At 55.6% G+C, this 27,224-nt stretch overlaps 1 protein-coding gene across 1 annotated transcript; it reads right to left on the bottom strand.

Moving 5' to 3' along the window:
• Nucleotides 1-2,380: 2,380 nt before the first annotated feature.
• Nucleotides 2,381-25,859, bottom strand: FRMPD3 (FERM and PDZ domain containing 3). Its single transcript, XM_042876779.1, has 16 exons — nucleotides 25,775-25,859; nucleotides 24,690-24,839; nucleotides 20,666-20,820; nucleotides 20,389-20,491; nucleotides 20,238-20,283; nucleotides 20,048-20,152; nucleotides 19,388-19,495; nucleotides 19,035-19,166; nucleotides 18,801-18,920; nucleotides 18,539-18,675; nucleotides 18,082-18,205; nucleotides 17,915-18,004; nucleotides 16,461-16,640; nucleotides 11,844-11,988; nucleotides 7,628-8,440; nucleotides 2,381-7,115 (listed from the first exon to the last, which is right to left on the bottom strand). The coding sequence occupies exons 3-16, from the start codon at nucleotides 20,811-20,813 to the stop codon at nucleotides 4,252-4,254; spliced, it is 5,115 nt and encodes a 1,704-aa protein (XP_042732713.1). The 5' UTR covers nucleotides 20,814-20,820; nucleotides 24,690-24,839; nucleotides 25,775-25,859; the 3' UTR covers nucleotides 2,381-4,251.
• Between the last annotated feature and the right edge of the window lie 1,365 nt (nucleotides 25,860-27,224).

The following is a 27,224-nucleotide window of genomic DNA, read 5'->3' as shown; positions in this document are numbered from 1 at the left end:
CACCATCAGAGACCCATTTCCATGGACCAAGTGTTTACAGAGAGCGTTGTTTCCCTTGTGGGCCATGCAGTTAATGAGTGACACTCGGTAGGAACAGCACAGCTCTGCCCTTTGGTGCTGGAATTCACCGCATCCAACGCATTCACCGCCGTGGGTCAGGGCCCATCTCTACTCTTGGGGTGTTCAGATGTCACTCTCCTTTCCAATATTCTCACTTCACAATTCAGAAAATCTTACCATGGGCTCCGGGTGCATTTCTGCTGGCTGCTCATTTTCTGCTGTTTCCCCTCCTCTGTCATTGTTTCACAGGGATTATTTTCAGATGAATTCCCTTTCCGCTACTGCCAAACCCTCTAGGATCAAATGAGAGCCGTCTTGTTTCCTGATCCTTACTGACTCTATTAGAACAACTCCATTCCTTCCTTTGAAGAGGAAAATCACTTAATTGTAGGTATCCCATTGGTTCCAGATGGGCTGTGTGTAGGAACGGAGGTCACCCATACTACACAGCTACACACAGCATCACTGAACCGGACTTCAGTTGTCAGGAAAAGGACTCAACCATAGGAAACTGCTCCAGGCTGGATGTGGCTCTGGGCAGCCTGGTCTGCTGCTTGGCAACCCTGCACATAGCAGGGGGTTGAAACTGGATGAGCACTGTGGTCCTTTTCAACCCAGGCCATTCTATGATAAGAAGCAGTGCAGATTTGGAATTACAAGCTCACTAACTGTCCTGCCTGGTCCCTTTGAATATGTTCCTAATGTTTATTGTGTGATTGCTACCCAAAAACAAGAAGATGGGGTTCAGCAACAGGTGGATATTATTCCTGTGCTGAAATCTGCTGTTTGATCTCTTTGGATTTAGGAATATTTCCAAGGTTCTTTTCAAAGTGGGATTTGGTGGAAGCTCCTAACGGTGCTCTGGGTCTCATGGCTCACCTCAGGGCACGCATCCAGAGAGGACAGCACTGGGAATTCTGCTGCTTTTAGCACAGCTTGTTTGCCTTTTAATGACTTTATAGTTGAGCTGCAGAAAACCACCCTGTTCGCTCCTTCCCTGGGGAGCTGGCTGGGACATCATGCCCCATGCAAGCTCCTTGGCTGCTAATGCCATGGAATTACCTAGCCTGACACAGAACACATCTGGAAAACAGCTTCCCAAAATCCATAGGGGTCATTTTCTAATACTCTGAATGAGGACGGGAGGTGTGGGAGAGCTGGGATACCTGCAGACTTTTCCCTTGTCCAGGTCAAAGCCGTGGTTGACCCAGCCAGCTCTGCATTGCTCGGGATGTCCTACATGGGAGTGCAGCCCCGTGCTTTAAGAGAGGATAAAATCTAGCAGTTCATCGTTTATCTTTGCATTGGCACGGCCTTGAGCCTGTAAATGTGACGTGGATCGCTGCTTGCAGGAACGCAGATAGGTGCCCAACACAGTGAGGTCACTGCAGAGCAGTGAGAGCAGCATGGTGACAGAGGCAGGGATGCGCCTTCCTGGGGTGTGTGCTGGAACCGCTCCTCCCTTCTCACAGGGACACCCAGCTGTCCCCAGAGCCTACACAGGCAACAGCAGCATGTAAGGCATCATTCATTTCCACTGCCGTGCTGATTGCCCGCTAGATGGTACTGAGAGCTCAGCACCGGCTCCAGAGCTGCTGCTGGAAGTGCCGGCTGTCAGTTCTCAGGCTCTCTGTGGTGTTAAAGAACCTCTTGGCTTTTTCCAAGGTTTCGATCCATCCCCAGCTTTATAAATAGTCGTCCCAGTCAGTGTCAAGCACCGTTTGTTATGTCAGCATGAGGAATGGTGTGATGTGGATTAAAATAACCAGCCTGGGGGCACAGGGAGCGTGTGTGCACTGAGGCTGCTGCTATCTACGCTTCAGACAACACATTCAGCCCCCGTACAGAAAGCAGCCCAGTTCCTGAGGCTGTGTGTGCCCGATCTACATCAGACTTGTGTGGCTCTGCAGGCTGTAAGGTATGCAGAGGGCAACATCAGCACCTTCCTCCCCGGTGTCACGCCAGGCAAGCCAGGCAAACCACGTCCCCAGTGCAACCTCACCTGTAGCTAGGAGACTGTTTGCACAGCTTTTGCATCAAACCTGCTGCTCTGTGCCCTCCTTTCACAGCCCAGCACCGACCATACGTGCATTTCTATAGCAACAAAAGGACGGGTGCTTGCTTGTGAGCGCTTCGCACAGAACAGCCTGACTCAAAAAACGAAAAAAAGACCCAACGTGCTCTTTTGGATATTAAGATGAATATATTTAATCTTTCTTGTTTGTAAAACAAGACATAAATTTGTGTATATATATATATATAATTTATATATATATTTTTATATATACTATATACAGACGATAAAAAATTTTTTCCTCTGTATGCGACTGAGAGATTTATGGAGGGATGATGTAGGCATCACGGGGAGCTTGAGGAAACTTGGAGCTTTGAAATAGATAATTGAGGGGGAAAAGAAAACCACAGCTCCCTGTCGGCCCTCAGCGTTACTACAGGCTCTGCCCACCGTGGACTGAAATCCAAATTGGCTCTTCCACTGTATATTTGCTACATGGTTGTGGAAAGCAGGAGGCAGAAGGCTCCCCTCTGCCTTGCTGACAGCAATGGCCAAAGCCCGTTATTGCACTTGGTAGAGGATGCGCACGTTAAAAAGCACATTGTGCACTTCCATAGCTCTTATGGAAGAACGAGAGATTTCAAATGTGCATATTCATTTTAAAAAAATAATAAGAATAGGGATGGGAAATGATAGATCCTGTGGAGATCCCTGACCGTGTGCTCAGCCAGCCACAGGGCAAGCTCGTGGGCTTTGGCAGCCCTTTCCCCTCCTCCTGTGATCTCCCCTTCAGCCTGAGATGGGTGCAGGGAGCGCAGGGAGCCCTGACCCCCCGTGTGCATGAGGTGTGTTGGGTGGCACGGCGAGGTCCATGCGATGCTTAACCTTGCTTTTTCTCCTCCTGGCTGCTGTGTTTTGGAGGGTGGGTGAGTGCACTGAAGCACCAGTTAAGGCGGTCTGATTGATCAGGTCTAGAAGCTAGACTGGGAGTAGGAGGGCAGCCCCCGGGGTGTGAAGGAAAGCGATTAGGAGTTGTTTTACCATTCATCTAGACGCAAAAAAAGTAAAGAAAGGAAAATCAAACAAACAAAAAACCCAACCCGACTCTGAATAAATAACCATTATGTGATACTAAGCAATGTTCCTCATGGCAGTCGGTCCAGTGAAGACAGAAGAAGGCTTCCAGCCCCTGGCGAGGAGGGCAGGAGCAGCACTGCCTGGCTCAGGAGGAAGCCATGCCTCAGACCAACCCGACCTGGGCTCCTCTCCCACGGGCACTGTGAAAGGAGGCGGGAGGAGAGGGGCTGGGCTGAGCCTCCAAGGCACAGACCTGCTCTGGAGAATGGCATGGAAGAGGTCTCCTCTCAGCTGCTAGCCCAGCTGCTGGCTTGCACTGGTCACACAGCGATCCGGGTCTCTGCAGGCTTCCTAGCATGAACACGGCCATCCAGCAGAGGATGGGGAACGACTCCCTGCTCACACAGCATTGAGCTGCTGCCTTTCTCAGGCAGTGCCCGTGTACAGGATTGGGCCATCAGTGCCTAAACTGTGGGAGTAGAGCCTGCTGGAGGACCTAGCCCTGTCCTAGGAACGTGGCATCCTTTCCCAAGCCTTCGTGCAGCAGAAGGGAGTTGCATCCCAGAGATGCCTTCTGCTGCTAATTACATTGCATCTGTGGGCCAGGAAGACCCTGGAGGCAGAAGAGCTGTTTACGTGGCAAGACACTGGTTTGGCTCCAATCGGACCGCTGCCCAAGTGAAGCTGGGCAGCATCAGCTCAGTCCCTGCTCACTGCTGGGCACCACGCACTGTGACACAGGGGACAGTGCCAGCTCTTTGCGCGAGGGAGGCCCAGAACCACTCAAAACCCAGCGAGCGCGGCAATGGGATGACTGTGCCTCCCGAGTGCCGGAGGACGAGCAGTGCAGCTGCTTGGGACCCCTGGCACGCCATCTGCACAGCCTGCAACAGGGCGTGAATCTCCCTTTCCAAACACCACCAACGTTGCCATCCCTTCTGTCGAGAAACAACGTCTTTATCGCTGCGGACCTCAGCGGGAGTGGGCTTTCCCTGCAGACAGACAGACAGACAGACAGACATCCTCACCAGACCTACGCAATACAAGAACCACTGACACACAGCCCGGCACACACTGGCCTGTTGGCTTCTGCAGCTGGTTTACTTATTGATCAGCGTCTTTAGGGAGCGTGTGAGCGTGCTCATAACAGTGGCAACCGTGGCGGACTGGCGGGCGAGCTGCTCCACCGTCTGCTGGTGGCTCAACATTCTGGCCGTGGATTCCTCCGCCGCCCGCAGGAGGAAGGTGTAATTTCTCACCACTTCCTCCACCTTCGTCAGCAGCTCTTGGCGCTGCGACTCCGAGCGCACGATGTACACCAACCTCACGAACGTCTCGATGAGGCTGCTTAGCACCTGGAAGCTGCTCGTGATGGCGGACAGCATGTGGGCAGGGCTTTTGTCAACGGCTGCCACGCGGCGGCAGGACGCCCGGAACTCCTTGAATTTGAGGGCGAGCTCTTGCTTGTACTCAGCCAGCTGGGAGATGTAGAGTTTGCAGTCCCGGACGTCGGGGCTCACCACGCACTGCCGCAGGATGGTCAGGAGCTCGTTGGTGTCCAGCTGCACTTGCAGAAACCCATTGGGCAAGCTGTAGACGTGGCCTCGAAGGATGTTGATCTTTGCCAAGCTCCCCTCAAAAGTGGAGGTCCTTAAATCTATTTCCTGGGTTTGACCGTCGCTGGGACTGCTGCAGGCTGTTGCATCGAGGACCTGAAGCGTCCTGCTCATCACCGGGACCATCTGGTTGTCCAGCTTCATTCCCGGCAGTATCTGCATGGGGATGGAATAGGACAGCTCATCCTTCTCGCTCCCGTCATCCGCAACATCACATTTCCTGTAGTAGAAGCAGTACCGGATGGAGCAGCACTTCTCATCCTCCACGTCTTCATCCCGCAGCTCCGCAGGACTTGGATACAGCTCCTCCTGGACAGAGAACACCGCCGAACCTTTCTGGTTCTTTTTCTCCTGTGCTATTTGGACATAGGACGGATCAGCCACCCCAGCGGCTTCCTGGATTTTGCTCTTTAGAACAGGACAAAGGATGCTGGGCTCAGACTCCTTCTGAAGGCCTTTCTGCTTGGCCGGGTAGATGTTCTGGTAGATGTCAGAGGACAGGGATGTCCTATCAGTCTTATCTAATTCACTGACACTGTAGCGACGCAAGAGCTTCTTGTACTGCGGAGCTCCCATGCATTCCCCTCGGGAGGCACACGTTGTCAAACAGGACACATCGTTTTCTGGATCTGACCGGTAGTCCCTGGACTCTAAGCTCGTCGATCGTATCCTCTTGCCTTTGGGAGGGCTGCTCATGCTTGTCAACCTAATGGCTTCTGCTTGCTGCTGGTCATCAGTGACCTTATCCCTGCCGTGCCTCTCCAGTTCTGGCATCACCAGCTGGCTGGGGGGTGGCCTCACCCCCCTGCAAATCCGCTTGCAGTCACAGCTGCGCCTTTGCTCCCTGGACATCCCTGGGACTTTTTGCACAGGACTGCTCCTTAGCTGGCAGCTGCAGCGCCCGGGGGCAGGAGGGTGCAGGTACTCCTGTGGCGGGAGGTCACCTTTGCTCTTTGGCTTGAGCAGCTCTTCCAGGAACTCCAGTTCATACTGCTTCACTTTCTGCAGCTGGGCCTGCCGCTCGTCCGTCTCCTTCTTCAGCCGGGTAGGAAACGTAGCAGAAAACAGGTTCCTCAACCTGAAGGGAGCTTTTGGAGCTTTGGGTTTAGCTGGGACGTCAACATCTGCCTGGGTGGCCTCCAGGATCTTGTCTACTTTTTTGGAAGGCACAGTGCTGATCTGCAGGCTCTCAGACCTGGGCACCAGCTGGATTGGCCCCTTGGAATCCTCACTGGTGCTCCTGAAAATGCCAGCAGGTGATGCAGAGTGCGGGTTGCTGCTCTCGGCTTTTAAGCTTTTGGCTGAACTCTCCTGTTGCGTTTTCTCTCCTTGGTTTGAAGGAGCCACGTGTTTTTGAAATACAAGATTCATGGCTTCCCCCCCTGCCTTCTGACCAGGCTCTCCGCTCGCTGCTTTTCCCTGGGTATCTCTACTCACCTTTTGCTGGAAGCTTTTAGAGGCAAAAGTCTTACCAGGCATCGTTTCTTCAGCTCCTGAGGTGGGATGCAAAGCTTCAGCCTTACTGCTATGAGCTTCTATAGGACTCGGAGAAGCTTCACTGTACTGCTGTTGAGAGAGCTGCTGTTGCTGCTGACAGTGGCACAATGGCTCTGCAGTTAGCTGACCTCCTTTAAGTTTCAAAGGCTTGTTGCTGGCTGACACACAGCCACCGGTCCCATTCACGGTCTTGTCTTCTTTTGATGCTGCTCCCAGTTGAGGGGCTGAGCCTTTAGCATTTGCCACTTGCTGCAGAGCAGCTGAAATGATGGCTGGAGTCACACCACTTTTCTGATCCAGGAGGAGTTTGGGGCTCGGCAGAACCTCTTTGGGCATCTTCTCCTGTAGATCCTGTGACTGCTCTCTGTTTGGTGCAGCTGTGGTATGCAGAGGTCCCTCAAAGGCAGCTTTTGTGTGGCCTGTACCTTTACATTCAGAGCCTGGCACCGGAGCCCCTCTGTTCTGCTCGCTACGCTGGGAGGTGAGCACTGGCTGGGCAGCCACGGTGTAACTCTGCTCAACATTCTGCTGCTCCTGTTTGCTCTTGCAGTTGGTAAGGCTGGGATTTGGGTGAGAAAAAGCTGGCTTTGCTGAGGAGCTTGTCTCCTGGCGGGTGAGGGCATATGGTGAGGTGAGGACAGCCTGGGCAGCACAGCTCTGGATTCGGAAAGGCAAGTCCTTTCTGGCCAGGAGGTTCTCTTTGTTGATGTGCTGAGCGAGGAAGTAGGCTGCGTTCTGGTGCTGCTTCATAGCAGAGACCATCTCTGAGACATCGGTGAGCTCTGAGGAGTTGGTCTCATGGCCAGAATCCAAGGATGACTCAGGTGTGATGGCAGCCAGGACGATAAGACCTGGGGAGGGACACAAAGAAAGCCCCACAACAATGCTTGCGCCGCACCACTGTGGGGAGGAGAAAGGAACCCATTGCGGCAGGAAGGCCCCAGTGCAGCAAGCAGCAGGATCCCATGGGAGACCATTTAGTCACTTCCCCCAAGTAAGAGTTAATTCGTTTAAGAGATCACTGGCTTGCTAGCTCCATTCACCTCTTGGCCTGGGAAGAGGTCTTGGGAAGGGTTCCAGTGTGAGTGAGAGCAGGGCTGCAGGGAGGTCTGTGGAGCAAGAAGGGAAACCTGGCAGCAGCACAGTGAGAGGGCAGCAGAGGGAGGGCAGAGCCGTGCTGCGGGGCTGCCTGGTCCAGAGACTGCAGCGTGCCCCGGGCAGAGCTCACCCTGCAGGAGCTGGGTGCCAGCCTGCAAAGGCTGAGGGACGTATGGGAGAAGAACAAAGGGAAGCATGAAAGGAAGGACGTGCTGTTGGAAAGAAAGGTTAAAAGGGAAAAAGAAAGGCACGGCCGTTCCGCTACCTGCTGTCTGCTGCGGCGGGGGATGCGGGCAGTCCTCAGAAGCAGCCAGAGCTTCCAGCGCCTGCAGGGTGGACACCAGGGCATCGTCCAGCTCCTGGGCATGGTCCCGCACCGTCCGCGTCTGCACGCTGTCTATCAGCGTGACGGGGATCTCGTCGTACAGGATGCTGCACAGGTGCCGGCTCTGCTCCTGGCCCTGCGCGGCCGCCCGGCGTTTGGGGTCGTCCTCATCCGAGCTGTTGTCCCGGAAGCCGGGCGGCGGGGCGGCGATGGCGGGGAGCAGAGCCGTGGCCTCGTCCTCTTCCTCATCACTACCGGGAGGGGGGAGGGACATCAGGTCCACCATGTTGTCGCGGGTGCCGCCAGCTTTGCGCGAGGCCAGCCGGCTCCTGAGCTTGGCCTTGCAGGACGCGCAGTAGAAGTGGGCAGCGTCGCCGCGCGGGTGCGTGTCGATGGTGTGTGCGCGGGCACGGCTGGCATGCCGCTCGCGCTCCAGGCCGTCGGGGTCGCGCTCGTTGGCCACCCCATCATAGCCTTGGCCGGAGCTCTTGGACGTGGGGTCAGATTTGGTCCTGGGACGCGTTTCCTCGAAAAAAATCAGGTTTTCATTGATATCCGTCCTGCTCTCTCTCTCCTTCCTCTGCTCTCGCATGTGCAGGTAGCAAAAGCTGACGAGCTCCGGGTCCGAGGCGCGGGCTGCCCGAGGCCTGCCGGGGGGGGGGCTGTCGGTATGGCCCCCCACGAACCCGCCCTCCTTCTTTCCAGCGTGCCCCGCCGCCGCGGGCCGGGGGAGGTGGTGTGAGTCCATGTAATCTAAAGCCAAAGCACAGCAGAGCGTCAGGAGCGGCGGCGGGCAGAGGGGAGATGAGGATGGGAGAGCTGCTGCCCACCAGGTGGGTTCCGCGTGCTCTCTGCCCTCTGTCCTCCACAAACGCAGGGTGATGGAGGCATTGGCTTCCCCACCGAGTGTGGGTTATTAACACAGAGCTGTTGGGTGTGTTTTAGTATGGCTTTTATGTGAGTCTGGCAAAGGCTGGCACAGCTTGATGGATGTAGGAGCAGCTGAGCCTCAGCCAGTAAAAGCCCACGGCGCGCCGACAGAACGCACTGCTTCCTGGGGCTCTGCAACGACCACACAGCTAAATCATGGACATTTTATGGTGTTAAATATTATGGCGTTTAGGATGGGAAAGTCTCAACCCTAAAGCTGTTTTCTCTTTTTTCTTTCCGCTAGGAATCAATCAGTGACATCACAGACCTGCAGCACAGCCGACCACTGCCCTTTTTTGAACCGCCTTCGGATGCTGCAAGATCTCCGTGTTCCTTCCTCCCCACCTCCCCACATTTCTTAAACAAGCTACAGCGATTTCCTTTAACCTTTCCTGACAGATCTGTTTCCTAACTGCATCAGCCTGCTTTCAGCTCCCAGCTGGGCTCAGTCCAGGCTGGCCAGCTGAGCAAACAGCTTGTTTCTGTGCTGCACAGCAAGCTCCTTTGCAGGGAGGCAGGAGCGGGGCTGCCCAGCACAGCCAGCACCCCAACCTGGAGCTGCCTCTCCCAGCCACCACTGGGACTCAGAGGGCAACAGGAACAGTGTGTCTGCATGCGTGAATGAGGACCTTCAGCCTCACCCTGACGTTTCATGAGTGCAAAAAGGAATTACCCTCCCCATTTTCGCATCACATTGGTCACACCGAGCTGTCATACTCAGCCACTTCTGCAGCGAGCCCGGCAGCAGGCTGCTAAACGTGATGCAGTATTGCTCTGCTCCTTACTGAGCATTTGGCTGTGATGGGCTCCTATTGCTCCTCTCTATGCCAGGCAAGCAGCTGAAACACCGCCCCAGCTGGCCAGTGGTCCAACGCCCCCTGGAGGGGCCTCTGTGTGTAAGGCTGAATTGTGCAGCTGTGCTGAGAGGCTGCCAGGGGGATGCAGGCTCCGTCTTAGCAAGCGTAAATTAAATCAAATAAATCCTAATTAAATTCATTAGCTCAACAAATTGGACCATTTGTCTCCCCAAACACACGTTTGTATTGTACTGTTCATCACCTGCAATGCTAAAATTTGAATCAAAACAATTTCACTCTCGTTTATGGCCGTGCTGGTGCTCAGGGAAAGCAGTTGGGTGATAGCATGCAATGCTGCTGCTGGTGGGCACTGTTAGCAGCGGATTAAGGCAGAGAAGAAAGGACCATCCATGCAGACCTGCAGTGTGCCAGAGCTCACGTACCCCAGCCTCTCCCTGCTGAGTGGGGCTTTTGCTGGCTGCCCACTCCTGAGCAAAGCCAGAATCTGTAAAATCTGTAATCCAGCTGCTCTCTTTGGGAGGGAAAGTCCTGGTAAAGAGCTGAGATAGCAGCCGGCTGCTGCTCTCATGATCTTGGGGGCTGCGGGGGGAGAAAAGGGGCAGGAGGGCGAATTGCTGCAGTGGGGAGGGCAGGGGTCTGTGCAGCTCTGCAGGGAAACGCTGAGAGTGGGATTTAACTGACAGCATCCAGAGCCAACGCGCATTTCTAAGCAGGACTGCAGTTCAGCAGGAGGGTTTAATGCGCCTCTGGGAAGATGGATGTGCTCTGCTCCAAGGCAAAAGCGCAGAGCAGGGCTTGATGTGGTGCTTCAGATTCTGGCAGAGCCTGCCTGCAGCCTGGGAAGTCAAAGCCTGGGCAAACTTGATTTATCCCAGTGGGACTTTCTTATTATTCCTGCAGAGATGACCAGCAGACCATGCTTCTGGTGAGCTGCTTGGCTCCTGGCAGCTCAGTCCGCAGCCAGACCAGGACCAGGACTGTCAGCAGACTTTGTTTTCTCCACGCTAACTAATTCACCTCTCCAAAACAATGCCTGAGTGCCTGGCCTGAGTGTACTGGGTGTATAGAGGGGCCAGCATGAAGAGCAGGGATCCTTTGGCCCCGTCCCTGTCCTACCACGCCGTCACTCCCTTTCACACTCTTCCAGCCCCCATGCGGTGTGACACTGGAGCAGGACCTACTGCATCTCCTGGTTCGGGCTGTGCTCTGTATCAATGAGGCAAAATCTCACTGAGGAAAGACACTGGCTGTTATCACTGTCACTGGAAAGTGGAAAAACACCTCTTGAATGTGCTGAGACATCCCCAGGCAAGCTGTGACTGCGGCAGCCCTTGGGCTTCTGCGATGTTCTCCACTTCCCACTGCATTCCCCAAGCCCCACAGCCCCCTGAGGGCCACCCCCAAATGACACATGACTGGGGAGGGAGTGCTTTGACAACAGCAGGTTCATTTGGAAGCACCCTTCGCCCCTACCAAAGGGGGCTGGGTTTATGTAGGACACCCAGAGCAGAGAGCACGGTGGCAGCCGTTAAGAAGAGGCGCAGGTTGAAGACACAGAAGGAAACCATGCTCACATACTCACACCGACATCACTGCCAGGTCTGTTCCTGGATGTGCTGGGGTTGCTGGAGGTGCCTTCCTGGTTCCTCCTGGTGTGTCCTCCTCTGGTGCCCACTCCGCATCCAGGTGCCCTCCTCACACCTCAGGGCACCAGCTCCATTCCCCAGGGGCCCTGCTAGTTCTCAGCACCTCCCTTGGCTATATCCACTTCCAGGGGACAGTTTTGGCACACCCCAGCCAAAATGCAGCTCTCGGCACGCAGAGAAGGGGGGCACCTCCTGTCTCCCCACAGATTGCAGTGGGGAGCATCTCCAGCCACTGAGCCCATCTTCTATGCTTCCTTACACCAAATGGAGTAACAGCATGCAATGTCCTGACTGGCTCCCGTTTGAAATCCTTCTTGACAATAATTGCTGGTGATCGACAGCTGAAATCTGTCCTCAAGGAACAGAGCATCAGTGCCTGGTGGGACACGATCTGTCTGCGTCCCTGCAGCAAGCTGGGACCCTGCAAAGCTGAGACCCCAAATTCCCTTCCTGCTGTATGAATTCAGCAGCACAACAGGGTCACCTGGGTCTGCTCTAGGAGCCACCAGAGAGACACTCAGTGCTTTGCATTTGCTAGGCAGCAGAAACGGCCACTGCACAGCCAGGGACTACAGCTGCCAGCTCACATTTGATTAAGTGAGAGCTTTGCAAAACGAGGACGTTTTGCTGCTCAGAGCAGGCTGCTGGTGCCGCAGGGAACAGGAGCAGAGATGCTGGAGGAACCCATCTCCTTCCTGCCCAGAATTAGGGGTGGAGGAGGGGAGGAAGGGGCTCGCACGGAAAGCAGAGGCTGAACCGTACCTGCCTTGATAATCTGAGGTGGTGGGGGCTGGCTGGGCGGCCTGGAGAATATCATCTTCTTGGAGTCCACCAGGAGACGGCAGTAACCTGCGATCAGGCAGGCGAAGTTGGTGGCTTCGGGCCACTCCATCAGCAGCACCAGCGGCTGGAAGGCAAGAGAGACACGGCGTGAGGCTCGGCCGGAGGGCTGTCACCGGTGTCACGGGGAGCTGTATGCCAGGAGACAGCAAGGTGCACATCTGTGCTCTGATCACAGAGTCACAGAACGGCACGGGTCGGAAGGGACCTCAAGGATCATGAATTTCCAACCCCCACCAGAAATCTCCTCCGCATCCCCACAGCGCTGCACTGCAGATGGAAGAGGTGAGAGCTGCTGTGTGCACCCTGCGGGGCCAGTGACAGAACCCTGATATGCTGTGTGCCAATGCTGAGCCCACCTGCAAGCACCAGCAGTAACCTCCAGGCCCCGGAGGTTCTGTTCAGTCTGCAGGTGCCAGAACCCCAGGTTCACTGCAGGCACCACCCTGCTCTCCCATACACCGAGACGTCTGCATCCACTGAGCTGCAGAAGGGGCAAAACTCCATTTCAGCCCCCTCCCCGCCACTGCTTTGAGCCTGTGGATCTTACTTAAAAGTAACCCTTCAGAAAATCCAATTTGTGCCTGGGAGCAGATGGCGTCTTCTGTTTTAGGAGAGCACTGATTTGCACGCCAAAAAAGGTCTTTGCTTTCAAGAGAGGAAAAAAAAACCCAGACAGATGCAATGTCACAACGCAGTGCAGCCGGGCACAAGGCCGCCAGCCCCACACCTCATCCCCACGGGGTGGGAGGAAAAGAGTCCCTGCCTGGCTGCTGTGTGAAGTGAGGATGAGAAATAAAGCGACACGGCAATGAGTTGTGCCATCATAGGGAGCAAACCCAAGGTGACACGGAGCAGAGGGAAAGGGCTGAGGCAGAAGGGAGGGATGAGGAGGCAGCATCCAGCGGTGGGAGGGCGATGCCAGCTCTGAGCCCAGCTTTGGGCTTGACATAAGTGATGAAAGGTAACCATGTGTTCCAGTTCCGCCATATGAAACCTTCCTTAAAACAAGTTTTTCCTACCCAGGGCTGAGCCTCCTGGGTTGTTTTCAAGCCATCTGTCGAATGAGGAGACATTTGCACATTTTTCCCCCACTGTTACGCAGCAGTGCGAGAAATGAGATGGAAGCAAACACGGAGGGCAGCAGAGGCTGACGTCCTGCACCCGGGGCTTTGCTGGAGCTCCTGTGCCATGCCTTGGGATGGTCCTGCAGGGCAGGCTGGGTGCTGGGACCCTGCCCCATCCTACTGTGCCCTTGGGGTGAAGGCAGTTCTACACCACACCATGAGCATTCAGAGCACCAAAGAGCAGATCCACGGTGTGACACGCGAGTAATGGTTCACCTCAGTCCAATAACAGGCCATGAAAAGGAGTGTGATTTAGAGAGAAAGCTCCTTCTACCTCTCCATCCGTGATGGCAGCCTGAAATCATTCACGTTTTGATCTTTCACTCATACTCACATTCTGGATTTTCCACTCTTAATGAGCAAAGGGTGTTTTTTGCCCTGAGTTTCCTGCTTGGCAACCAATCTCTCCACAAAGTAAAACAAAGTAAACGTATCCTGGATAGCAGGGACAGGTTCTGCATTAAGCTTATTAAGGATATGGCACTTTTCCTATGACGCACCGCCTTTAAATCAAAGCACGGTGTCCTGAAGGGTAGCCTCTCATTCACACCAAGGTGAAGGCTTTGTAGAAGAAGGCTCAGATGGAATTTTATGGCCACGTTCGTAACAGCCCTGACGTTTCAATTAATTTATGAGCCGATCCTATAAGAACCCTTAAGCTGATGTGTATTTCCTGTTCATCTCCCCCTTTTATCCACACGTTGGATCTCACACTGCTTCCCCCTGTGCAACACAGGAGAAAGTTGGGATATGAATTTACATAATTTATGTTCCCTGCTTACCCACGGTGTTCTGCCAAGTTTGTGTTTAATAACACAGCACCGGGGCCTAACGAGACAGCAGTCAATTTCTCACTTGCACACGACCTTCCCTTCCCTCCCCGTAAGCATTATTAACTCAGCTGTATCGTTAAGGGGCTTGCTGTGATTAGCACCGTTATTTCTCATTTGCTGATCAATACAGCTGCATGTGCATCACACGAGTGGCTCGGTGCTGCTCTGGTACCTCTGCATCGCCCATCTGTAGCTGCTTCCCCCTGATGCCCAAGGTCAGGGTCCGTCTGCTCTTCTTCCTTTTAACAAACAACTCAAGTTTGGCTTTGCAGCCCTTGTGCAGCATCTCCTGCCTGCAGCTCGTACCCCTGTCAGCTCCCATTCCCCCCCAGGCCAGGCTGCTGCTGCATGCTCACCATTCAATGTTGCCCAAAGGGCTCTGCGTGCAGAAAGCATCGCGTTTGCAGCTCCCCACCCCAACACTGAGACAAAGGAGATCTCAGCCTCGTGGCTTTCCGGAACTTTTTAGCGCAATGAGAACTAATCAGATTAATTTAGCTTTGGGAAACAGAGCCTTTAGGTCTGCCATCACTCTAAAGCTTCGCTCTTCGCGTGGATGAATTCTGATGGCTCCGCTCGCTGTTTGTGCAGCTCAGTGAGGTTCCCCTTGGATTTCACACCAGCAAATGCACAGCCACCCCTGCCAGCCCCAGCACTCCCTTTTTTGGAGGGCAGAGCGTGGCCATGCGGGAGGGCAGGAGCAGCCCTGCCATGTGGAAGCCAGGCAGGCTGCAGCTGGATGTGCGCGGTGATCTTTTGTCTCTATCGCAGCCTGGAAGCACGCCTGGTACCCCTGGGATGCTGAAGTCAATAGCCAGATTCCAGGCACGGCAGCAGCTGGGGGACGTTTCTGAATTAATTTTTCCTTTGTTTTCCTCTGCCGAGCCTTGATCCTGGCTAAACTGCTGGTTGGTCCTGCTGGGAGATGCGAAGCCAATTACCCCCGTGCCTGTAATTAAATGGTGCGGGCCAGCAGCAGACGTGCGGCTCCAGTTCTGTTCTTGAGGGGTTCATCCTCACCAGTATCAATCCTGCAGTGGCTGGAGCTGTGTGGGCAGGGCTGTGGCCAGCAGCCAGGGGCTGGATGTGGGGAGATGGCTCTGATGTCCCCAGCTGTCCCTGTGCCCCACCACAGAAGGGCTGGAGGAGTGTGGGGAACCCCATGTCCCTGCCTTTCCCAGGGACATCCCAAGAAATGCAAAGCCCAGCCCACCAAGCCAAGCATTAAGTGCACACAGACCACAGGAGGCCTTCAGTGCCACCACCTTGTCCCCAGCAAATCTACAAGTGCCAGAACCAAGGCTCAACCCCAGCAAGTCTGCACTGAAACCAATTCCTGTGCCCTGCAGCACAGACCCTGGGGCTTTCCACCTGCACCTCTGCTCCTGCCAGCATCTGATTCCCCTTTGCCACTCCTCTGCCACCACTGCAGCTGCGAGCAGTGAAAGGGAGCAGAGCAGAGGCACTGTTGGGCTCTGCATCCAGAACAGACTGAAACACCAACTGAAGCCCAGGATGGAAAAGCTCCAAAGCAAAGCTATTACTACCCAGTGCATTATTTATAAGACAAACACCATGTTTCCTCCTGAAGTAAACACCAATGGTTTGTGATCATCTCGAGCCAACTTGTTGCCTGGAAATCCTCCCCAGCTCCTTCCTGGCCAGCAGGTCTGGGCTGGGGATGCAGGTGAGGGCAATTGGGTGGCATTAGCTGTGGGCTGCTCCTTGTGCTGGCCCCTTTTTTAACACACAGGATCAGCAGTGCAATGCCAAAACCCAGTAAGCAGCTGTGGTGGATGCAGTACAGACCCAGGCTGCCCGTATCCTGCCTGTGTGATGTGCAGAGCTCCCACGTCTCAGGGATGTGGGGCAGATTCCACTGCAGGTCCCCAGAGGAGTGAGGCCCTGACTGACAGCACAGCCCTCTGACGGTCTGCGGATGATGGAGGAAACAGATTTATTTGCAGCCCCATGTTTTACCCAGCGACACATTCCGTACAATAGAGTAATTGCAGTAAGCAGATTAGAGCTTCAAGGTAATGATCTTTTTGCCAACTTTTCTTAGCCCGCCTCATCCATCTCTGTCCCCAGTAGGATTAGCATATGCCTCATTTCGGAGCAGACATTCTGGCTTTAAAACCCAGCCCTTTGCATAGCGCTTAAATGAAGACAGATAGCAGAGGGCCGTGCCTTGGTGAGTGCTGCTGAGCCTCCCCCACAGCCCGCTCTCCCCTGCAGACACAGGCAAGGGGGGGTTGGAAGCTGGGGGCAGCTGGCTGTGCTTTCTCAGGGAGATAAAGCATCGTGTGTACGTGCCCACGGGAAGGGGCATGGGAGGGCTGCCATCTCTCAAGTCCAAGGTAGACGGAGGGGATGTGGAGAAAGGCTGCTCCTCCAGCAGGCACAGACCCAGATCCCCTCGGTTCCTGCCCCTGTGCCACAGGCTGGGCCAGGAATCCTTTTAATCACCGTGATAGGAAAGGGCTCTTTGAGATCCCAGAAATCCCTGAGAAGCCACTGCAACGACCAACCCGCACTGCTGTTCCCTGCCCCTATCCCCACGATGCCCCATTGCTCACCTTGGCATCCAGGATGCTGGTCTCCACCCGGGCCACCCCCTGGTTCTCCCGGAACAGCTGGATCTTGCTGACCTTGCTGAACTCTGACAGCACGGTGGTGAGGTTGGTCTTCAGGTCGATGACGTGGCTGATGCCGTGCCGGGGACCCACCAGCAGCGTGGTGGCTGGCTGCTTCTCGCCCTGGGTGCACGGAAAGCGAGAACAGACAGACAGACAGATGTGAATAAATGCACCCTTGGGCCAGGGCTTGGGGCAGAGCTGGCCCTGAGGGAGCGGCGGCATCAGGAGCCCTCCCTGAGCCCCTCTGCAGAGCTGAGTGCCAGGGCCGTTTCAGTCTCGAGCACTGCACTGACTGTATGCATGAAATATTCAGGCCTGCTGGTGTCACTACAGCAAAGTAAGAGCATGTTACAAATCTGCCTGATCTGACACCGCCGCCGAGGGAGGGGAGGAGAGGAGGGAGCGAGGGACTGAATGCATTTAGAAGAGAAGAAAGACTGAAGGCTTGGTCGGAAATAGAGATCTTTCTTGTTCTGCTCTGCCCAGCGAGGATGCTCTATGGAGACCCGGAGGTGAGGAGGAGCTGGGCAGGTTGGTGCAGAAGAGAATAAGGGAATATTTTTTTTTTACCATTCAGGTTGCGGTTCATGTGGCTGAATAGATGGTTCAGCTCCCAGCCTGGTTCACTCAGCAGGCTCAGAGCCACAGCTTTAGTATCAGAGGTAAGAAAAATCTAGGCACCTTCATCAGGGGCAGTTTTCCCAATGCTTTGCACACAGGCAGGGTTGGGGGCATGGCTCCAGACACAGAACTAATGAGATACAGTGTGGTTATTAACCAATGCAATATGGTGTGTCCTTATTTCTTAGGAGCTCTGAGGCATGGTGGAAAAAACATCCATCAAACGCTGCAAGAAATTAAAGCTGGGGGGGAGGGGGGCAAAGCCAGGGAGCTGCTGAGCACTTGGGTGGGGGTGGGAGGGGAGGATGGCAGAGATGGCACTTACATGGAGTCCCCTGGATGGGAGGTGGAGCGAGAGATGGAGATGGAGAGGTGAGGCAGGCAGCGAGGAGCCTATCTATGCAGGTCCTCTGTTCTCCTGTTTGGCTTGGTGGCTTCCCTCCTGCCATGAAGAAAGTGAGGTGGCTTGGGTGAGAGGTGGAGATGCCTCTGATGGAGATGAAGGAGGAGTGAGGTGACAGATTGAAGAGCCACCAAGCAGCAGTGGGACTGGGCTCGAGGGGTGGTGAGGCTGGATGAGCTATTTCCTGCTTGGACAAACAGGGGATGGGTGGCCTTTGCCAAGGATCACTCTCATCCCAGCCTGCCCAGTGCCAGAGTGCTGCAAAGAGCATCCCAGCCAGATGCTGTGGATGGGGAACTGGAGGGATGTGAATATGGCACTACTGCAGCTGCACCGAGGTGCCAGCACCTCCCAGCCCAAGCTACCATACCAGTCCCACGGTGCTGAAGAGAACCCCGGCGAAGGTGGGCAGCTCGTTCAGGATCCTCAGGTACTGCAGCTTTGCCTGAGCAGTGGAGACCTGGCCAAACACATCACACCCGCCATCACCACCAGCTCCATGGCCACGCTGTTTCCCCACCGGCCACAAGGGCTCACCTTGGTGCCTCCAGGCTGGTTCTGGTGGGCTTTGAGCTGCTGGGAGAGCGATTTGCGGAGGCTCTTCTCCTTGACAAGCTGCAGCAGGGAGGGAGGCAGGAAGGGCTCCAGACCCCACTCCTTCCTGTGGAAAGATGTGAGGATGATGGAGACTCAGCGCTGCCCAGATGGGACACTCCACACATGGAGGGGACAAGGATGGGGTCCCCCCACACGCCATCTCCCTCCATCTGCACCCAAGGTGCTTTGTATGGACTGAAGACCACTGGGCAGTTGTGGCAGGGCTGAGCCACGGCTGCGAGGCTGGGACTGCGCAGCCACAGCGGCTTCTCCTTGCCTCTGATGCCAAGTGGGAAATCAGCCCGGGTTCCCATGGAGATGCTCCTGGCATGCATCTCCCCCAGCCCTGGCGAGGCTGAGCGTGTGGGCCCTGCGTGCTGCGGGGAGAGGGACTCACTCCACGTTCTTGAGGGAGACCTTCTGGCTGGGCCGCGTGGCCGCCACGGTGATGTAGATGTGGAGGGCAGCCAGCCCCAGCAGCATCTCCGGCTTGGGGTCCATGCCAAAACGCTCTCTGATCACGTCGTTGCGGCTCTGTGGCGAGGAGAAGTGACCTCAGAGACCCACGGGGGACGGGGCGCCTGCCACCCTCCGCTCATGGGGAAGGAGCGTGTTGAGTGTGATGGGGGGAAGCACTGTGAGGGCATCCCGGTCCCTACCTGAATGTAGAGGTACTCGAAGGCTGCCGGATCCCTGCGCAGCAGTTCCACCGGGTCTTTGGGGAAGAAGCTGACACGGAAGAGGCACCTCATGCCGTGGTAGTGCGTCCTCTGCACAACCTGGAGCAGATTGGGCAGTGAGCCCACGGCGCAAGCCATGAGCTCCATCCTTTGGGAGAGGAACAACACCGTGGGCTGAACCACCCCGAAACCCTCCAGCCCCCAGAGGCTTACGTGCGCCAAGGGCTGCTTGTCCTGGAGCAGGAGGAAGCGATGGTTCTGCTCTGGGCTCGAGTACTCCAGGACCAGGGCAAAGTGCTCGATGTGCCTCAGGGACAGGCGGTCCTGCAACGTCACCATCACGTCCTGCAAACACCACAGATGGGCTTGGGTGAGAAGCAGCAGCTCCCTCTTCACAGGGGGCTGCAGTATGTATTACATCAGCACAGCTGCTGCATGGTGGCAGCCCGCAGGCAGCTGAGTTCTGCCACCGTGCTCGTGCAAGGAAGCAAAAGGCTGAGAAAAATGGAGGAAAATGGGAAAGGGAGGCATCGATGCTGCGCTGGGGGGAAACCCGGGGGACCCACCTTCACGGTGGTTCGGCCATCGAATGTGAAGGACTTGATCTGCCCGTTCTCCAGGAAAACTTTCAGCACATTGGGAATGAGGAGGAGAGCTTCCTTCTTCAACATGTCCTGGAGGCAGGGGAGCAGGAGGAGGCAGAGGGAACAACTGTCAGTGATGAAGCATTGATGGCATTCTCTGCTTCCCTGAGCCTCCACGCTCAGAGGCGCGTTTCCCTTGAAAACCCATTGTCTCTGCGGAGCGTTTAACAGCATAGAGCTTGAGTGATTCAGCACTGCCTGGTGGAGTCACCTGCTGCCACCAGCAGCAGTGGGAACCCAGCAGTATGTTGGCCAGGCACATCCCAGTGGGTGCCAGAGCTGCCCAGCAGGAGGGAGTGCTGGGGGAGCTCAGGGCTGACCCCCCTTCCCAAACCCCTTTCCCAGCCCCAGCCTCTGCACGAGCACAGGCAGAAATGCTCCGGCCAGCTCAGCCCTCAAGGAAGCTCCTTCAAAGCCTTTTGCTCTGGGCTCGGAGCCACAACCCTTCCTTGGGTGGGTGCTGGCACTGCCCAGTGCCACTGACAGGTGTCCAGAGGACCTCGAGTGGGAGCAGCTTTTTGGGGCAGCCTTTGGGACTCCATCACAGAATGGTGCAAGGGGAGAACAGCGAGCAGCACTTACTGGGTTCGTCTCGCCGACCGTCACCTGCTCTGAAAAGCGGACCTTTGCTGGGTTGGACCTCAGCTTTGCTTTCTTGGCTGCGCTGATGAAAGCGGATTTGGGGGACTGGAAAAAGAGCGAGAGGTAAATGGATGTAAATGGTCCCTGCTCCCACGATGGGCTCCATGGGACCCCAGCTGCCCGCCCTCACCTGGTGTGTGTGCAGGACCGTGAGGATGATGAAGTCTTTGGCCTTCCTGCGACAGAAAGGAGAAGTGAAGGAGGACGGCTTTGCTCAACATTCGGCCATGGCGAGCGCTCAGCCCTCCCAGGGAGGACGATGGACAAGGTGCTGCCCTCACCTGACGAGCTCAATGAACCTCTCTCTGGGGGCTTCGCTCACGTCCTCATTGTTGATGGCCAAAATCTGGTCTCCCGGCAGCAGTTTGTCCTCAGAAGGGCCACCTGCAGGGACAGAGGCTCAGCACTGATCTGGCCCAGGGGTGCTACTGCCAGCCAGAAGGGGGGACCCCAACCACCTCCATAGCGTTTATCTCCTGTACGTAGCCGTGGAGAGACTCTCTGGACTCACCAGAGGGGACGGGAAGATGGGGAGGGGGCACTCCCAGCACACCCTACCTGCTGCCACCGAGCGCACCACCACGGGCCTCTCACTGCCGGCCACAAAGCCGAATCCGTAGCGGGGATGGCGCAGGACCGTCACCTGTCGGAGCGTGTCCGAAGGCAGCTGCCCACATTCCATATCATCGCCACACTCCTCCGGCATCACATGGCTGCAGAGCACAGAGGAGGGGGCAGGATGTAACGCACATCTGCTGCAAAAGCTGCTGGCCCTCCTCGCCCCGAGCCCTTCGCCATCCGGAGGATCCTGCCAATGGCAGCTCGGTGGGTGGCACCCTGAAGGTCCATCACATCGCCCTGTCCCATCCCAGCATCTCAGCCCAGCAACTCTTTCTGTCCCTAATCTCAGATGCGGACCCTTGCAACCTTTCATCCAGGTGGAATCTAATCCTAAAAGATCTGGATCAGGGCAGGCTCAGCCCTGGCTTCTCACAGGGCCGGGTCTCCATCACCGGCCCTCATCCAGCTGGGGCTGGGGCCGTCAGCAAGCAGAGAGCAGAGCTGGTGTGGGGCAGAAAACCAAAGAGATGAGCGTGCTGCTGTGTCTGTTCCTGCCCAGACTATTTAGCCTGCTTAAAAAAGATCCTTCCCAGTCCTTTTTGGCAACACGTCAATTGTTCCATCTCTTATCAGTTTAGGGCTTGACGCATCACCAGTCTAATCCAATCTGTCTGCATTTCTGACAGCCCCCTCCTGCTGCCAGCGCTGCGTGTTGGACCAGAGGGCGCGGAGCAGCACCAGGGCACACACTGGCAGCCAAGCACCCCGAGGCTCTGAGGGAGCAGCTCTGGCTCCATCCCAGGGGTAGGAACCGCAGAGAGGACGCGGTGCTCCTGCGGGAGGTCCCAATGGGATGCAGGATCCCAGCTCCCCCCCTGTGGGCTCTGTGCTGCCTCGTTAACTGCTCTGCTGTTCCCCAGGAGCATTTCAAAAGAAAAAAAAAAAAAAAAACACAAAAACCAACAAAACCAACAACCCATAATTGTGTGAAGCACACAGTTCTGCCAATTTTCTTAAATGGACATTATCCAAAGCCATTGTCTGCTGCTGAAAAGTCTGCTGAACGCACGCCTGGCACAGCCAAGGAGGATGCTTGCAGTTTGCAGGCAGGGAGCAGGCTGCGGGAGACAGCAGAGCTGCTGGGCTGAGCACAGCCCTCCCTGTGCTGCCCCAAACCTCCCCCAGCAGCCCCCAGCCTCACCCTTATGACCCCCAGCAGCACGAGGGCCTGTATTACCATCCGATGGTACAACTGCAGGCTGGAAACACAGGGATGCTCAGCACCATTGGAAACTGAGGCAAGAAGGGTTTTCAGAGTCATCGGCAAGCCCTGCAGTCACAGCTGTGCTGCTAAAGCTGTTGGGTGCCCAGATGTGTGGTGGTACGTGCTGACTGGCTGCAGAGTGGGAACTCTGCATCACCCCATAGCCACCGTGCACACATCAGCCGTGCTAAGCCTGCAGCTCCCAGAGGAACAGCCACCGAATTACCATCAGAAAAAGGTGAGCAGGGAAATCTCTGCAGCTTAAAAGGACAAAAGGAGAAAAGCGGCCTCCTTCCAGCCATAACCGGGTCTGCCATCCAGTGTTCAAGGCAAGAGGGAAATAAAGCTCTGATACTGACAATAAAACTCCTTTCCCAGGCTCTTAAGCTGCTCCTCTCCTGATAAGACTTTGATGCTGCAGAAGCATTACCAGGAAATTAAATAAAAGAGGACCGGTGTCCTCGTGAGCATGACTTATCTGCCCTGGCAGAGCAGCAGCAGTGGGCACAACACGCCTGTCCAGGACCCCAGCTCTGATCACCCTTCCCATGCTGGGCTGAGGGCACAGCACTTGCTTGCCCTACAGCACGGTGGTTGCACATCACCATGGGACCTGCCTTCAGCTGCCACACACTGCCAGCACTGCTCATTTCCCCCGCAGATGCAGACAGAGGTGATGTGTGCGTTTCTCATTTCCTACTACAATAAATCTCTGCTCCCTCTGAGGACTTTCTACCTCTGCTTTTAGTGCTGACCAGCAGGACGAGGCATCAGAATAAAGCAGTGCCTGGTCTGAAGCAGGAGCTCGGCATCTGCACTTGCACTGCATGCCATCAGGATGGCACCACATGGAAAGCACGCTCTGCAGCTCAAGGAATAATTCCTACTCACCGCCACTGAGGAAAAAAAAAACAAAACCAAAACCAACAAAGCTCTTAAAACAGGCCGGGAGACTCAGATAGATGTTCACACCAATTTGGTTCAAGTGTTCTCTACATTAAACAAATGCTAAAGTGTTTGGCTGGCTCTGGCCCAATGCACAGAGCACGGGAGCAGTTCCCCCCCCCCCATGCCCAGCTGTGCTGTTGCTGGCAGACCCCTCTTGTGGCATGCAGCAGGGTGAGCTGGCACAGCTGCATCCCCAGCACTGGGTAGGGCAGCAAGAAAAAGGTGGGAGGGAGAGGTTCTAGCCCCTCACTAGTGGCTGGGTGGATGCATGCTGCACAGACGGAGCTCCAGGCCTGGGTGCCAGCTCTCCTCCCCCTTCCTGTGCTGCCACAAACACCCGAGAACAAACAGAGCCTTTGGATTCCCGTCCCTCCTGCTGCAGAGCTCTGCCCAGCTCCTCCATCTGCCGGGCTGCAGTTGGTGAACGGCTTGTGAGGCATGTGGGATCCTGAGTGTGTGTGGAAGAGGCAGGAAGTGCCATGGAATGGGCCAAGAGCTGTTTTATGGGGAGCATATGGCAGCTCCAGCCCTGCACGCTGGTCTCCAACCCAGAAAGAGCCCACAGCACTCCTGCAGCTGGGGACCAGCAGCAGGACAGGCAGGGATGGATGGGGACAGCTAAAGAAGGCAGTGACCCAGGCTTCACATCTCATTTCCACAAAGATGCTGCATGTGGCCCTGCCACATGGCCTGGAGCTTTGTTACCCCACGTGCTCTGTCTATGATTGCACTTTTGGTGCTAGGGAGCAATTGATAAACCAGCAGAGCTCTTCACAAGGGCTCACCAGGGTCAGCATCACTGCTGGAGCCGGGTCTGTACTGGTACAGACTTGTGTCAAGCCAGGTGCCAGGTGGCGACTGTTCCAAGGGAGAAATGCTTGGGTTTTTTAGGGCAGGAACAAGCAGGTGGGAGCAGCATCCCCTGGAGCTGCCAGAGGAGCCAGCAAGGCAGCCAGCGCAGCTGTAAATAAGAAAGCAGCAGACACAGCTCTCTGCTGCTCAGCCTGCAGCTTCATAAATGGTGCTGGCATCTGGGCGAGAGGCAGAGGGCAGGAGGGAGCTCTGCCAGGTAGGAACTGCAGGAGCTGTGAAAGCACTGAGGGTGGTGGAGAGGGGAAGGAGATGGGTGCAGAATCCTCACCCCCCCAAAAGGGAGGTTTTGCCTGCTGCTGCCTGGGTGCAGAAGGGAAGTGGGAGAGGAGCCATTCCCAGAGAAACACTGGTAATTAACACGAAATACAGCAAACAGAGATGGCTGCAGGCAACCTCCCGAGAGGCGCAGGTCAATAGAAAAAACAGCTTCTGCACCAGGGAGAGGCTGTGCACCAACACGAGTGCTGTGAAGTCCTTTGGAAACGTACAGAAGCATCACAGACGATGAGGAGAGCTGCCCCCACAGCACCTTGCAAAGGCAAATGTCCACAAACAGCATTTTACCCCAGTAAGTGAAAGGCTGGGAGAGGAGATGCAGGAGACGGAACAGAAAAGAGGCTATAAAGACAGGCTGACCCCGGGCAGGGAGCTAACACCACATGGGAATGAGAGAGCATCGACACAATAAGGTTTAAAACATGCCAAAAAAAAGGGCTTTGCCGCCCAGCCTGGAACTCCCCGCCCTGAGATGCTGGGGGGGCTGGAAATTCAAGTGGGTGTGAAAAGCAATTTCCAGCTACTAAAGCCCTGAGGCTCAACATCTGCTTCTGGAGCTGCTGCACTACTGCTTGCCAAAACCTGGGGGGATTTTCCAGCAGGATGAGCCAGCAGGGATGACCCCCCCTCCCCACGCCTGCCCACCAGCTGTGTACCCACCTGCACGTATCTGGCTGCTGCCCTGGGCTCCTCGAGGCGCATGTGAGCGTGGCAGGGACGTGGCCCCACGTGCACCAGTCCCAGAGCTTTCACCAGGCAGCTGTGCCCAAGGGCAGGTGCTGGCTGGTGGCACCGCGGGGCAGATGGAGCCTGCAAGGGCAAAGAACGTGCGTGTGAGATGGTGATACGTGGGGACGAGCCGGCATCCCTGCCTTGATGCCTCCCATAGACATCAAGCCGCCTCATCTGTGTGGGTTTCCACGCTGCTGCAGACCTTGTTTTCCTATATACGCAAATTGCTTTTATCTGGGGGCTCCCAGCGTTTTCTCCTCTCATTCTCCTTACTGTTTTTGGCTATTTAAGAGATTTTGTTCTCCTCAGACACACAGAAGCACCTTGCAGAGAAGAGGATCAAAACAAAATTTTTCTGAAACACCATCAGGAGGCAGGGGAGCTGCTGCCACCGGGCTGCCAGCAAAACCCTTCCAGTATTTAAAAGGGGATTATGAACAGAAAGAGAATCAACTTTTCACAAGGGTAGATGGTGATAGGACAGGGGGAAATGTTTTTAAGCTCAAGGAGGGAAGGTTTACATTGGATGTCAGGGGAAGTTCTGTACTATGAGAGCAGTGAGGTGCTGGAACAGCTGCCCAGAGAGGCTGTGATGCCCCGTCCATCCCTGGAGGTGTTCAAGGCCAGGTTGGATGGGGCCCTGGGCAGCCTGGGCTGCTGTGAAATGTGGAGGTTGGTGGCCCTGCCTGCGGCAGGGGGTTGGAGCTTCGTGATCTTTGAGGTTCCTTCCAACCCGAGCCATTTTGCAGTTCAGTGAAAACCCACTGAGCAGATCCCATCTGGCTATGTGGGGCTGGGCTGTCCTGGCTGGGGCTGAGATGCTGCGTTGGCCCCAGGGATGAAGGCAGTGCTGCTCTTCTCCCTGCCAGGCAAATCCCCCTCCCTCGCCATCCCCACTGATACCCCAATTTCCAGGCTCCTGCCTGCAGACCGGTTGCTCAGAGGGCACCCCACACATCCCCTTGTTGCGGCATTGGTTTTTCCTCCTCCCTTTCCCCTCAGGTCTCACTCACAAGTTGGTGTGGATGCACGGCTCTTGGTGCTCCGGGGGCTGCGGCGGGAGGCTCGGATGTGGCACCTCTCTTGGTGGCTCAGGCAGCAGCGTCTGCAAAGAGGGGAGATGGCCCTGTGTCACCAGCTGTGCTGCTGGCAGCCAGCCCCAAGCAGTGGTGACCAGACCTATGGGCTGCCAGCCATGTGCAGGTGCCTGAAACGTTCAAAGGGGCAACCTGGAACAAGCTTTTAAGGATGAGTTTTGTTCCCTTCTAAAGATAGAAGGGAGAAGTTGGTTTCCAGCCCTGTCACTGTGACTCTGAGCGCAGCATTTTCTCCTCCCCTCCATGATCCTCTGTTGGTGGCAGTGCAGGAGCACCCCGGGGTGCTCAGAGGCATTTTTCTCTCCGTGATGACTGTGGGAACACAGCAAACAGGGCTAAAAACGAACAGAAGGGGATTAATGAGAGACAACCAATGAAACAGAATTGGCAGCACTTTTCTCCTTCGCTCCCTCAGCTGGGCAACGTGTGCTTCGGGTGAGATACAGCGCAGCTAACGCCAATTTCAACCTCGTTGACCTTCATGTTGTACAAAGTTGGCTTTCTGCAGTGGCTGCAAGCAAACAGCTCGGCCACGGTGGGGAGCAAGGCAGCCTGCCCCACGCAGGGCACCGCCAGGGTATGTCAGCACCCTTTCCTCCCCCTTTTCCTCATTTTGCTCCCCCCAAAAGTGTGCTGGATGTGAGGCAAAGGAGCCATGGAGGAGCTGGCCCAGAGAAGGATTTGCGGGAGGAGCAATTTATGACTGTGTATGAAAGTCCAGGGGGGAGTTAAATAAAAGGTGGAGAGTTATGGATGGCTTCCATTCCATTATCGAGAGGGCACAATCTGTCTGAACGGGAAGATTCAGGAGGCTGTCAGCCCGTCTCTCCCGGCGTGGCAGAAAGTGGCTTGAAAATCCAATCACCCGCCTTCCTTCAGGCCCTCCCGAATCCCAGGACTTTCACTCGGGATTTACAGAGAGCAATTTGCTCAGCTGACAGCTTGCCAGGGCTTTAGGGGAGCGCTGCTTCCTTCTGGCACAGCGCAGCATACAGAGGGAAGGGCTGCAGGATGAGCACCGTCCCCATCCCGTGTCACTGTGGGGCCACCTGGGGCTGGATGCAGAAGTCCCTGAGACAGGATCTGTCCCTTGAAAGGAGAATCTGCTCCTTACAGAGCCAGCCTTGCCCTGTGCAGGGATGAACAGCAGCCACGGCTGCGTGTCCCATCCTGGAGCAGGGCTGAGGGACGCCTCCGTGAGCAATGCCAGGCTGAGGGGTGGCTGTCATCGGCCCCAACTGGCACTACAGTGACAATCACAGCACACGAGCTCACTGCCCACCCTTGCTGGGAGACCTGATGCTCGGAGGCTCGGTAAAACCCTTGAGCTGATAGCAGATAAAGGCAACATCACCAAAAAGCACTA

Source organism: Lagopus leucura, unplaced genomic scaffold (genome assembly GCF_019238085.1).
Source record: "Lagopus leucura isolate 7727_CA_CO unplaced genomic scaffold, USGS_WTPT01 Super-Scaffold_100016, whole genome shotgun sequence".
Taxonomy (NCBI): domain Eukaryota; kingdom Metazoa; phylum Chordata; class Aves; order Galliformes; family Phasianidae; genus Lagopus; species Lagopus leucura.
This window is presented reverse-complemented; position numbering and strand designations above follow the sequence as displayed.